Here is a 13,348-nt window from a genome sequence, read left to right as displayed (position 1 = left end):
TGGAAGACTACATTCGAAGGAAAATTTTAGAGGCAATAAAATGAAAAAAATTGTATATTTATATAGACCAAAAACATATTTAACCCAAAAGAAAAATGAAAAGAGGATAACTTTTCTGGGCAGCGGAAAAATTAAATTTAAAGGTATATTTATAGGGATCAAAAATATATTTATCAAAAAAATAAAATGAAAAGAAGATAACTTCTCCGACAACAGTTAGATTGATATTGATAAATTAAATATTTAATTGCAATCAAAACTCCGCCTGAAAAATCTCTTCTTACCACTAACATGTTAGCAACATGCATTACACATCCATATAATAAAGACTGAAAATCACATAAAACTATTCGATATGGGACTTCAAACTTTTAAATGGTAAGAAAACATTAAATTGCTTTTTCTAATGAATTGGAGATTCAATCTAAGTAGAAATAAGGTCTGGACCTTGTTCAAAAAAAAGAAATAAGGTCTGGACACAAAATTCATCCACTTTCACATACTTGTATATTGCAATTTGTAAATTCTCACATTCATTTGAAAAGCAAAATAAGGGTCATGAGACCTTATTGTTTGTACTTAATAGCTGCCCTTGACTCTGCAATATCAAAGAAATAATCTATCCAGGCTCTCATTATATGTTTAAAAACTTTTGAAAGGGGCATAAGCTTAAACTTGTGTATTTATTCATTTTTAAAGCAATATTGATATTGTTAAAGAAATTTAAAGAAGGCGTTCTAGATAGATAAATAAAGAGAAAAGAAAAGAAAATAAAAACAAATCAATTTATTGACGATTTACAAGTGATTCCTTCACATTTTTTCTTCTTTTAGTTTCCATTGTTTGTAGAAATGCAAACCAAGTTAATCATTTCTAATAAGCTAAATTTGTTTTACTTGATCATGATAGGATTTAGATAGAGAAAACTCTGGATTGTATACCACACATTGTTACCATAGATTGTTTACCTTCTTCAGTTCTATGTAAGCCTATGATTCTAGTCAAAAAAAATGAAACTCAACACTGCTTCTCACTGCAAGAGATTAACAAACTAATGACTATCTTAATTGCTAACAAAATTCTAGCTCCAAAAAACTCAACTTCAAACTACAATAACTGTCTTCATTGCTAACATTACCCTTCAGCCTAATAGCTTGCATCTAAATGATTCAGTTATTTAACGAGTCCAATACTGTCTTGCAGCCTCCAAACAGAAATGAAAGAAATCATTCAGCCACTTCACAATTCCAAAAAGCAACGACGTACTCATTTGTATGGCCGAGTTGTATGATTCCTGTAAAATATAATAGGGTTATATACAATACAGGTGAAACTACCAATTAGAAATTATAATCAAAGTTCAAATTAAAGATTATCTGTACCTTAATGAATGGTGTTGCTGACCTTTGGAAGTTCTCAACAATTGTTACTAAAGAATTGATGGACATAAGAGAGACCTCACTAATTTTGGTTGTTAGAAAATCAATGTGAGGTTTAAGATTTGATATGAAATTCAACAATTGAATCTTCAAAGCTTGTATCAACTCCTACATATACCAAAAAAAATGAAGAAACCAACAATTATTTATGGTTTGAGCAAAGTCATAAAGGAATCTACAGTCAAATATGCTGAACTAGCCCAAAAGAGTTGCAAAACTTACATATAAGAAGTTCCCAAAATAATTACAACCATACAATAAAGACATTTACATAGCTCCCATGATACCTCAAATGATTTAGCACTTAAACTATGAATCAATACCTATAGGCCCAAAGTATAAATTTTAACAGAAATTACATCACAGTCTATGAAGTACAAGGAATATCCAAAAACTGAAATTGGTTACTCCATCTTGTAAATGATTAAAATTTCGGTAAAACAAAACTGCAGCAATATCCACTTTAGCATTATCAGTTGCAGATTGCAGAAAATGAAAATTTGTTCAAATTCTACTTCACTGCAGTGCTATAGACAACATTCGATAACACTTTGTACTAAATCATGCATTATAAAACAATAGTGGTTTGTACAAATTTGTACTCTGCATTATGACACTATAGCCGCTTTTTGACAACATTAATTCACTTTACCATAATAGGGTGATATATTGGTGAAGCTGAACTTTGAAGTTAAAAGTAAAGATGTCAAAGTTTATACGTACGTACCTTCATGAATGGTATTGCTGAACTTTGAAACTTATGAAAAATTGTGACTAAAGTATTGATGGATACACGAGAGACCTCACTGATTTTAGAAGTTAGAAAATCAAGATAAGATTTGAGACTTGACATGAAAGCCAACAATTCATTCTTCAAAGCTGGTATCCATCCCTACAAATTACAGCATAAAATAAGCAAAAAGAGAGAAAGAATGTAACAATTATATATGGTTTCACCTACTAGATTATCAACTTATGAGATGCAATTTCTGGATATAATTTGTTTTTTCATTTTTCAATAAGGTAACTTACTTTAATTGAATGGAGAGCTCGTATATAAGGAGAACTCAAAACAATTACAACTATACTTGAAACTTAAAGGTTTAAACCACCGATGAATAACCTTACGAATAGGCACCAGAACCATCCTGCAGAGCTAACCTCACCCCCTAACCAACATGTCTCATAATAAGCCTACTATAAGCACCAGGTAAAAAACATTTTCCGACGCAAAATTAAGCTTTTAACAGAAATGTCATTTTGTTCATTAACCATATACCGTCATTGCGGTAAAATGCATGGAAATGTAATCCATACTGCAGTTGCAATGTTGTTACGGACACTTCTAAAACAGATATACTGTTATCACTGACCAAAATTAACAACGCTTTTCACACTAAACCATAGGAAAAATCTGCATAATCTTGGCACCAAAATTACAGGCCATGGTCCATAAATAAGAAGGAAATCTGAAACTGTAGTCACATCATCTTGACCATAATTCCAAAATGTTTACAAACGAAAATGTCTAGTAATAGAAACATACATCAGAGCATGGCGAAACATTTTACGAAACAAAACGAAAAAAATGGGAAAAAAGCCATATTAAAAAGATGCAGAATATATGAGCTTCAAATGATATCTTCATAAAGACCAAATTGAAACAAAACATGCATCCACCAACAACAGTAAAACAAGCAATAAATAAAACTGAATGAAACTAATACTAATAAAGACATTTACATAGCTCCCATGATGATCCCTAGCACTTAAACTACTACTACCAATGAAACAAAATTAAGATTTAACAGAAATGTTATTTGAATTTTATTCATCAACCATGTACGGGAATTGTGGTAAAATGCGGAAAATGTGGTCGATATTGCCGTTGTGATATTGTTGCAAACACCTCTGAAACCAAGTTACACTCTGAAGCACGGTTACAGAAATGGACTCAACACCACTGAACGCGGATGCCACCAATAATTTTAGAAAATAAGTTAACCGAATTTAATCAGATGTGTGGGTGTCGGACACTAAGACGTGTGTGACACCGGACACACCTTCGAATTTAACACAATGCTTTTGACACTAAACAATAGGCAAAATCACCAACATTTTGGTACCATAAATTAAAACTAACTAACAGTAAATGAAGCAATAAATAAATAATGAAAGAACTCACTTGATTCTTGTGTTTCTCTAAGAAATCAGCGATTTGTGCTAATTGGAAATTAATGTTCTCAAGCATTGCAATATCTTGTTCATTAATGTCAAATATACTCTTCTCCAGAATTGATGTATATGTTGATTGAATGATTTCTAACAACAAAAAAGAACAAATAAACGTAATAATTAATGAATAATAAAAACAACAAGAAAACAAGAATGATAAAGAATTGAGTTATAGATACCTAAAGAAGATTTGAGTTGAAGGAGAGATGATTCTTGTTGGTTAAGTTTGTGTATGAAAAATGAACAGAAGATGATCGAAACAATGCAGATGATGATGAAGATTGCGTTCTTAGCCATTACTACTTTCTTCTTCTTCTTCTTCTTCTTCCTTTTCTTTTCTTATAGTAATATCTCTAAGTTTGTTTCTATTTATTCACTTTCGTTGAAACTAGCTAAGTGAAAGAAAGGAAGATTAATGGTCTCATTTTCCCGCTCTCGTTTGATTTTCAAATAAGACAATAAAAAGTGGGAAAATAAAAACAATAATCAATATATTCAATACTGGCTCCGTCTCATTTTTATTTTTTTTACTTTATACGGTTTTAAATGAAATTATTTAAAATAAAAGAAATGTTAAAGTGACAACTAAAATGAGATAGAGAGTATAATATATATTTTTTTTTTAAGAAATCAAAATGAAATTATATAATACACCAAGCGTCAGTTCCCAAGCATAAGCTGTGCCTAGGATACCACTAAAAATTACAAGAGTTAAAGAATACAACAAACAGAGGTTACACTAGTTAGTCAAAGCTCAAACAAGCTAAAGGGTTTGACCATCAACTCTGTGTACCATAATATATATTATATGAGTAGGATTGAGAATAGACCAAACTAACCTACAATCTAGTCTACATCAAATCCAAATAAAAAAGTTGTTGCAAAATTCTTTTCTAATTTTTTTTTTTTTTATAAATAATTTTTGCTTTTTATTAATGATCTCATATCTTATATATAAAATATCTTAAATCCTTTAGTCATCTTTTTGGAATAATAAAAAGTTGATGCAAATTTGCTTCATAATTTTTTGCTTTATTTTAAATAAGATCATATCTTATCTTATATATATAAAAGTTCGTAAGTCTTTTAGATAACTTTTTAGAGACAAAAAAATTGTTGCGATTTTCTTTCTTAATTTTTGTGTTGTTATATAGCTTTTAAAAAATGATCTCACATCTTATATATAAAAGTTCTTCAATTTCTTAGACAACTTTTTGAAGCCAAAGAGTTCATTCAAATTTCCTTTCTAATTTTTTTATTTTTTATTTTTTGTTTTTTAAAAAATATCTCATATTTTATATATAAAAGTTCTCAAATCTTTTAGACAACCTTTGGACGGCAAAAAAAAGTCTCTTATTCATGTTTCTTGCTGAATGCAACCCCAATCCACCATACTTTTTAGGAATACAAAAAGCTTTTCCCAAGAAATAGGATGGATTCGGTTACGCGTCGCTGTATATATAATGGATTCATTTCATAGTGACATCTACAAACTCTTGAGGAAGTCCACTATCTTGTAGGGTCTCTTTCACAAAACTCTACTTCAACATGTCATAAGTTTTCTCCAAGTCAATCTTAATAAACATCCCTCCTTTTCCTGTTTTTTTACTGCGCATAGAATGGATCACCTCTTGCGCCACAATAATATTATCTCTGCTCTGTCTTTTAGGAACAAAACTACTTTGACAAGGACTGACCAAAGAAACCATAAGCGGTCGTAATCTATTAGCCAATAACTTTGTCAAAGTTTTATAAGAAACATTGTATAAACTAATAGGCCTAAAATGAGGGAGTCTATCACCAGACCTAAAATGAGTTTATAAAAAATGTCACTTTGTACCCTACAACTTAATTTTATAAGAATGAGTTAAACATAGCATAAAACTTAATGAAATTCTTGTCATTAATAATTAGATTCGATATAAAATAACTTACATTGATGTTGGAAATTGCTCTTATTCATTCAAATTTTTTCATTTTTGGGAGGAGAGTGGCAAGTTCAATTATCAACTTATCCTTTTTACTCCTTATGTCCCTGTATGTAAGTACCCTTTGCATTTTCACATTTCTTAAAAAAAAAAAACTATTTGTACAATTAATGTGTGTTAATATTATAAAATTGTCTGGTATTTCAGCGGTTCTTCCTGAGAGCTTCGCCAACATTTCATGCAGTTTATACATATGGTTGGTTTGCGTAGGTTCTCTTTTCTTTTTTTAAGAATAATTTGGTTCGCATCTGTTTGGGTGATTTGGAAGGAAATGAACAATCGCGTCTTCAACAATGTGTCTTCAAGTCCTTCCGTTCTCATAGAAAAGGTCAAGCTCAATTCTTTTTTGTGGTTAAAATCAAAACAGGTGATTTTCTCTTACAGCTATCATGACCGGTGGAAACATGTGACTAAATGAAAATAAGTGATGGAAGAATCCATTATACTTCAGTAACCTAACCTATTTCCATTTTTTCTCTTCCCAATCCACTATATATCCTTTTTGTCAAAAAAAAAACCCACTGTATATCCTCCATATAGACGTACATATTAGTGCCTATTTAAATGGAATATTGAAACCGAAAATTAGGGAATAACTAAGAGTAATGACTACCTTTTGTCAAAATAATAATAATAATAACGACTACCTGGTCATGAATTTTTTTTTTTTTTTTGGTGGTCGGAGGTTGAACTTTGGACCTTGCATATATTATGCATTTGTCTTTATCAATTGAGTTAAACTCACGAGGACTATCTAGTCATAATTTGCCGCAACGGTAATGTGGCATTTAATTTAGAAAATAAAAATGTGTATATGACTCCGTCAAAGAATTAATCAATTGATATAACAATTATAATAATACTTTAAAATAAATTATTAACCACTCAAAAGTTCCTACAAATTAAGTAATGATGTGGGAAATGAATCTTAATGACATAACTGAATAATAAGTCACAAATAACCAATACATAGATGCAGAGTTGCATATTCGGTCTCGAAATTACAGTGCACCACTTTTTTTAACAACACATGGAATTTTTCAAATGTGGAACGAAATTATTAGCTTGATGGCGTATTATTTTTATATAAAAAGTGGTTCTATTCAGCGGGTAGCTCATGGATCAATTTTCTTATTCTTTGTTGCAAATCAACCAGATTCTTGCATTGGTTAGTTTGTTAAAAATTTATTTTGACTGATTTTGAACATATTCACGACATTAGATACATGTTTAAATTGACGAATGAGTTTGACAGATTTATAGTGCGTTAATGTGATTTTGGCTAAATTATACTTAGGATTTAGGAGTTTGACAAAATCACACTCTCACCATAATTTTGTCAAACTCACGGTCAATCCAATATATAAATAGAGACATAATTGGTTGTATTTCGTTTAACATATAAGCTAGGCAGTGATGCTAAACATCACAAGAGCTAAGTAAACATAGAAATGCAAACACAGTTACTCATTACATAAATAAATTGGCTTTACTTAATGATGACAGAAATTGGAAGGAGAAAACTCCAAATTGTATTTCAAACATTGTTGTACAAGATTGGTTACCGTTTTAAGTTTGAATGGAAAGCAGTCTCTTGCAAGAGATTAACAAACTAACTACAATACTCAAAGCTAACAAACTTCTAAAACACTTCAACCTACAATAACTGTCTCAACTGCTAACATGCACATTTTAACAGTACTCTTCAGCTTTAAAGATCCAACAAGTTTCTTGCAAAATTCAAACAGAATTGAAATAATCCAACAAGTACAGAAAGGAACCACTTACTCATTTTCATGATATACGGTATAGCAGACTTGTATACTACCTGCCAGACATATAAATTAGTGAAGCTTCCGACATATAAATTATTAGTAAGAAGTTATAAAATTAAAGATATCAAAGTTTATATGTACCTTTATGAATGGTGTTGCTGATCTTTGTAATTTTTCAACAATTGTTCCTGAAGTATTGAAGGTCATAAGAGAGACCTCACTAATTTTAGAAGTATTGCTGATCTTTGATATGAAAGTCCACAGTTCATTCTTCAAAGCTGGTATCCACTCCTACAAATTACAACAAATATGAAGTAAGTAGCTTAAACTGATTGTCAAATATTCTTTTTTGAATCAACAGAGTTTATACAAAGATGTACAAACCTGGGAACAGCACAAAACAGATACAAAGGGCCCATAAAACGGTTACCCACGTACATATATAACAGCACCAAAAAGACAGACACAGCAGAAACTAAAAACCAGAAAACACAAACAGAACAGAAGCCAGGCTGCTGCTGTGCCGCCCTATACCGGACACAAAAAGTCCCTAGAACCTCTAAAACTACCCCAATTTTCTCATCAAACATTCCTTGGGGTTCCAACACCACTCATAAAAGAGGCAAGGAGGACTCTTTAATCTAGATAACACCCATCGCCAAGAGAGGACCTTAATCTGCTCCACAATTTCACCCGGTCCTTTAATAAGATTATTGAAAATCCTATCGTTCCGTGCTTTCGAAATCACCCAGAGGGAGGCATGCCACACCAACCAAAAACCTTCGCGAAGCCTTTTCTTCCCGATCACCCCATCCTAACATTCAAATCAAAATGTTGAAACAAGTTTTGAGGTGTGATGAAAAAGATCAACACATAGTGAAGAAAAAGATGAGAGAAAGTCTCTCCCGCTTGATCACAAAAAACACACCTATCGGAGGCTTCATCCGGTAAAATTCTCCTCCTGGCAAGATTAACCTTTGTTGGGATCTGATCAAGTAATAATTGCCAAGAAAAGGCCACCACCTTGGACGGAGCCGGGCTTTTCCACAACGATCCAAAAACCATCAGTTTTGTTACTCAAAACTTCCGGCGGAAACAACAACCCCGCAAGCAAATCATAAGTAGAGCTCACCGTGAAAACACCCTCCTCCTCCAACTTCCACCACCACACATCCTCCCTTTCCGATTTCACCCACCCCTCTAAGTGACGAACCAAGTTCTCTAATAATCCTACTTCCCACATAAAAAGGTTTCTCCTCCAATAGAACTCCCACACACCTCCTCCTTCGTACTCCACCCAAACATCCCCCACCATACCCTCTATTTGGCTAGAAATAGAAAAGTGTCTAGGGTAAGTTAAGCAAAGAAGCGCCTCACCCACCCAATGGTCTAGCCAAAACCTTGTGTTCTCTCCACTACCCACCTTCCTCTTCATCTCGGAATTGAACCAATTTGATCCCACTGCCTCTTCCAAGGATACCACATCCAACCACCATCTAGAGGTACACACGGGCCAAAGATTATCCGTATGAGATAGAACAAAATTAATACGATACCCATATTTGCTCTCAAGAACATCCTTCCACAAAGCTTGATCCTTTTGTAACAACCTCCACCTCCACTTCGCCAAAAGACTCAAATTCACTACCCTCATATCTCCAACTCCCAACCCTCCTTTGGCACGAGGTTGGCAAACCATCGACCACTTTACCCAACACACCTTCTTTCCCCATCACTCCACCCCATAGAAATTCTCTTTGAATTTTCACCACTCTCTTCCACACCTTCACCAGCAACTTCAAAAAAGAAAGATGGAAAATAGGAATAGCATTCAATACCGCATTTAAGAGGACCACCCTACCCCCAAGGCTAACATATTTGTTACCCGATGAATTTAACTTGTTCTTCAAACTCTCAAATAGAGGCTCCCAAGTTGTCAATCTTCTAGGATTTGCTTCTACCGGCAAACCCAAATAAATGAACGGTATAAAACCCTCCCGACAATTTATGAAATTACATGCCATATCCATAAATTCCCTACCAACATTAATCCCAATCAAACAACTCTTCAAAAAATTCACCTTCAAACCCAAGACCATCTCAAAACCTCTAAGCAATGCCTTTAAAGTCCATTAATTATCCACACTAGCCTCCCCTAGACAAAGTGTGTCATCGGCATATTGAAGATGAGATACCACCAACCCATTGTTCCCAACTTCAAAGCCTTAAAAAGAATTTGAACTCACAGCATTCCTCATTAGACCGGTAAAATCTTCCGCCACCAAAAGGAACAAAAAAGGCGCCAATGGATCCCCTTGTTTTAAGCCTCTTTGGATACTAATTTCCTCCGTTGGAGTTCCATTTACAAGGATTGACATATAACCACCAAAGACACATGCCCTCATCCAAGCAATCCACTTAGAACAAAAGTCCACTCTCCTCAACATATACTCCAAAAAACTCCAATCCACCGAGTCATAAGCCTTTTCAAAGTCTACCTTAAAAATCAAGCATTCCCGGTTAGCCCTCTTCGCATAATCCACCACTTCATTAATCACCAACACTCCGTCAACCAAGTTCCTTCCTTTAATAAACGCCGATTGAGAAGAAGAGATAATCGACTTCATAACCAAAGACAACCTAGCGGCCAACACCGTTGAGAGTAACTTATAAAGACACCCCAAGAGTGAAATAGGTCGGAACTCCTTCAAAGTAAATGGGTTACGCATCTTTGGGATCAATGTAACAAAATACGGTAGGAAACTCCTAGGCAAAACTTCATTTTCATGAAATTGATCAAACATGATTCTAACTTCATTTTTAATAAGATACCAAAATTCCTTAATAAAAACAAAGTTAAAGTCATCCGGACCCGGACTCTTATTACCATCACTCTCCTTCACCACCACCTCAATCTCCTCCATTGAAAAAGGAGCAATTAAACCCCTATTTTTACTCTCCAAAAGCTTCTCAAAAACCACCCCATCTAACTTTGGTCTTTCCCAATTAGTCGTTGCCACTTGCTTCTTGAAATACTCCACCACCGCCCCATTCACCTCCTCCGGTGTTTGCACCCAAACACCCTCCACTTTAAGAGCTCTAATAGAGTTACGTTGAGCTCTCAACTTAACACTTCTATGAAAGTACTTTGAATTAGCATCTCCCTCTTTAAGCCACTTGGATCTAGCTCTTTGTACTAAAGATGCCTCTCTACTCTTGAGGAGCTTCCATAATTCATCAAACTTCCATTTTCTAGATTCCACCTCTTCAAGAGTAAGTAACCCAAGCTCCCCCTTAACATCCAACTCTTCAATATCCTCCTTCAATCTATCCAACCTAACCTCCAAACCTTCATACACCTTACTCCACCTCGTAAGATCTCCCTTCAACCTTTTCAACTTATTTTTAAGCACCACACCCATCCACCCTCTCTCCCCTTGAGACCTCCAACTATCCTCCACCACCTTTTTGAGCCCCCGGTTTCCAACCCAATAATTATTAAACCGAAACGGTTTAGGCCCCAATCTAAACCACCCGCCTTAAGTAACAACTGACAATGATCCGAAACGTCTCTTGGGAGCACCCAAAGGGATGAGGTACCCCACGTGGACTCCCAATTCTTTGACACAAGCACCCTATCAATCCTACTCATGGCCACTCCATTGGAGTTATACCAAGTAAACTTCCGACCAAGAGGATTAATATCCTCCAAGTCTATCTCCTCAAAAAAATTATTAAAGAATAATCTCTCCCTTCGATGGCTATACGGATCCATCTCCCTCACAACCCTTCTTTCCTCTCTACTTCTAACCGCATTGAAATCCCCCACCAAACACCACACTCCATCCCCTAAGCCTTCCTTTACCTCCGCCAAAATACCCCACAACCTCCTTTTAGCCTCCAACTCACACTTCGAATAAACATTAACAACAAAACACCTAATCGACAACGGACCTCATTGGAGTTATACCAAGTAAACTTCCGACCAAAAGGATTAATATCCTCTAAGTCTATCTCCTCAAAAAAATTATTAAAAGAATAATCTCTCCCTTTGATTGTCAAATATTTTGAACTGGATATTTGGACAAATTTCAACTCCCCTACCTAATAGATTTATATGAAGCTTGTAACAAACATTCAAATCACAAGTCGCTATGGTATAGCAGACTTGTATACTTCCACGTACCCATGAATATTTTTTTTGGTTACAAGCCAAAAGACAAAGGAAACGGCAATAAAAAAAAATAAAGGAACTACTCTCTAGAGTGGGTTCCAACTGCGTTGAGAAAAATATTTGTTGAGAAAAATATTAAAAAGAAAATAAAGAACTCACTTGATTAAGGTCAAGCCTCTTATTCTGATTGAATGCATTGGTTTCTTCTTTTTCCAAAACCATCTTCTTTATCAGTGCAATCTCTTCTTCCTTACTTCGCAATTCATGGCCACTCTTCTCAATAATGGATTCTAACATATGTCATTATAAAAAAACAAAAACGAAGTATAAACACATGCATGTGGTTAAAAATTACAAGATGTCTGTGTTTGATTGCTAAGATAAAGAATAAGGAAAGTTACCTAAAAGTGAGATCCTAGTGTTGAGTTGGTCGAGAGAGGAAGATAGTTGGCCTTGTTTGTAAACGATGAAAAGGATGCAAAGAAAGATGAAGAAGAAGAATATTAACGGGCTTGAGTTTCCCATTTGTCACATTTAAGAAAATGATAAAGTCTTAATTCAACGTTTAAGAGTATATGTACTGTCTTTTCTTTTACCCCGTTTTATTAACCAAGCATAATATGATAACTCAAAAGTTATTTCACTTTTGGTTGAAAGTAGTGAAAGGAAGATAGATGGTCTTATTTTTCCCGCCTCTAGTTTAATTTTCCAATAAATAAAAAGTGAGAAATAGGAACAATATTACACATCTTAAAATAACAAAAAGTAGGAACTTTTTTTTTGGAAAACAACAATTATTCATTCAAAAGTTTTATTGAGAGTTCCAATACAAAATTCATATTTTAAACATTTTAACATGTGCAACTTTGCACATGAGAAACAACCCTAGATACAATACTGGTTAATTAAATATTGGGAAATATTAACTAGTGCCTCTGTGGCACTAGAGGCACTAGTTAATAACACACTCTCCCTCTCGGTAGTTCTACAAACAGATATCCCTATCAGTGTCTACCTCACCAAGGTGCGAGGAGAATTGAGTTACTGGGCTATTTTAAGTCGTGAAGTTACTTGTTTCCTTAATTACTAACTAGTTACATCCTGATTTAATTTCAAAAGTTTTTACTCAATATTAGTTATGTCACCTCCTAAGTATTTACTATCATGGTCCACTCGCTTTCGGTTTCTTTCGCTGATTACTAACTAATTAATTTCAGGTTAGACATATGTAAATATCAAGATTTAAATTTCAATATTAGGTTTTGTCACTACCTAAATGCCTAAATCAGAGTTGCCCTCCAGAGGAAACAAATATTACGCACTATAGTAAAATTAAATAGCGAACATAAAATAATTGAATAAACAACAATAAATTAAATAATTACCCAACAAAACCGCATATGAATATCAAAGATTAGTTGGGAAGTTAGTTTATTTGTCTCATACTAGGCCAGACATAGCGTATGCAGTTATTGTTATGAGCCAATTTATGCATGACCCAAGAAAATCGCATATGGATGCGGTTGAACGAATACTAAGGTACTTAAAATCTGCTCCAGGAAAAGGTTTGTTATTCTCAAACCATGGTCACCTCAAAGTTGAAGGTTATACCGATGCTGATTGGGCCGGATTTGCGGATGACAAAAAGTCTACTGCATGCTACTTCACTTTTGTGGGAGGAAATTTAGTAATAATTAAAAAGTTGTTAAATACACCTTAAGGTGAATGTTGCTAAAA

At 34.1% G+C, this 13,348-nt stretch overlaps 2 protein-coding genes across 2 annotated transcripts; both read right to left on the bottom strand.

Moving 5' to 3' along the window:
- Positions 1–946: 946 nt before the first annotated feature.
- LOC11444890 (uncharacterized) lies at positions 947–4,030 on the bottom strand. Its single transcript, XM_039830103.1, has 5 exons — positions 3,854–4,030; positions 3,625–3,761; positions 2,167–2,331; positions 1,383–1,547; positions 947–1,294 (listed from the first exon to the last, which is right to left on the bottom strand). Exons 1-5 carry the CDS (start codon positions 3,969–3,971, stop codon positions 1,178–1,180), a joined length of 702 nt encoding a protein of 233 aa, XP_039686037.1. The 5' UTR covers positions 3,972–4,030; the 3' UTR covers positions 947–1,177.
- A 3,129-nt stretch (positions 4,031–7,159) lies between these two features.
- On the bottom strand, positions 7,160–12,186 carry LOC112419143 (uncharacterized). Its single transcript, XM_024776180.2, has 4 exons — positions 12,013–12,186; positions 11,771–11,901; positions 7,579–7,728; positions 7,160–7,490 (listed from the first exon to the last, which is right to left on the bottom strand). Exons 1-4 carry the CDS (start codon positions 12,134–12,136, stop codon positions 7,374–7,376), a joined length of 522 nt encoding a protein of 173 aa, XP_024631948.1. The 5' UTR covers positions 12,137–12,186; the 3' UTR covers positions 7,160–7,373.
- Positions 12,187–13,348: the final 1,162 nt, after the last annotated feature.

Source organism: Medicago truncatula, chromosome 2, assembly GCF_003473485.1.
Source record: "Medicago truncatula cultivar Jemalong A17 chromosome 2, MtrunA17r5.0-ANR, whole genome shotgun sequence".
Taxonomy (NCBI): Eukaryota; Viridiplantae; Streptophyta; class Magnoliopsida; order Fabales; family Fabaceae; genus Medicago; species Medicago truncatula.
The sequence above is the reverse complement of the archived record's forward strand: the minus strand, read 5'-3'. Positions and strand labels throughout refer to the sequence as shown.

What these genes read in the sequence shown, in the direction of transcription:
- LOC112419143 (XM_024776180.2), bottom strand. Translation starts at nt 12,136, where the DNA reads ATGGGAAACTCAAGCCCGTTAATATTCTTCTTCTTCATCTTTCTTTGC. An exon ending in CACTAGGATCTCACTTTTAG is followed by an intron (nt 11,902 to 12,012) that starts GTAACTTTCCTT and finishes GACATATGTTAG; the next exon opens with AATCCATTATTGAGAAGAGT. An exon ending in CAGCAACACCATTCATAAAG is followed by an intron (nt 7,491 to 7,578) that starts GTACATATAAAC and finishes TATGTCTGGCAG; the next exon opens with GTAGTATACAAGTCTGCTAT.
- LOC11444890 (XM_039830103.1), bottom strand. Translation starts at nt 3,971, where the DNA reads ATGGCTAAGAACGCAATCTTCATCATCATCTGCATTGTTTCGATCATC. An exon ending in TAGAGAAACACAAGAATCAA is followed by an intron (nt 2,332 to 3,624) that starts GTGAGTTCTTTC and finishes TGTAATTTGTAG; the next exon opens with GGATGGATACCAGCTTTGAA. An exon ending in CAGCAATACCATTCATGAAG is followed by an intron (nt 1,548 to 2,166) that starts GTACGTACGTAT and finishes TGGTATATGTAG; the next exon opens with GAGTTGATACAAGCTTTGAA.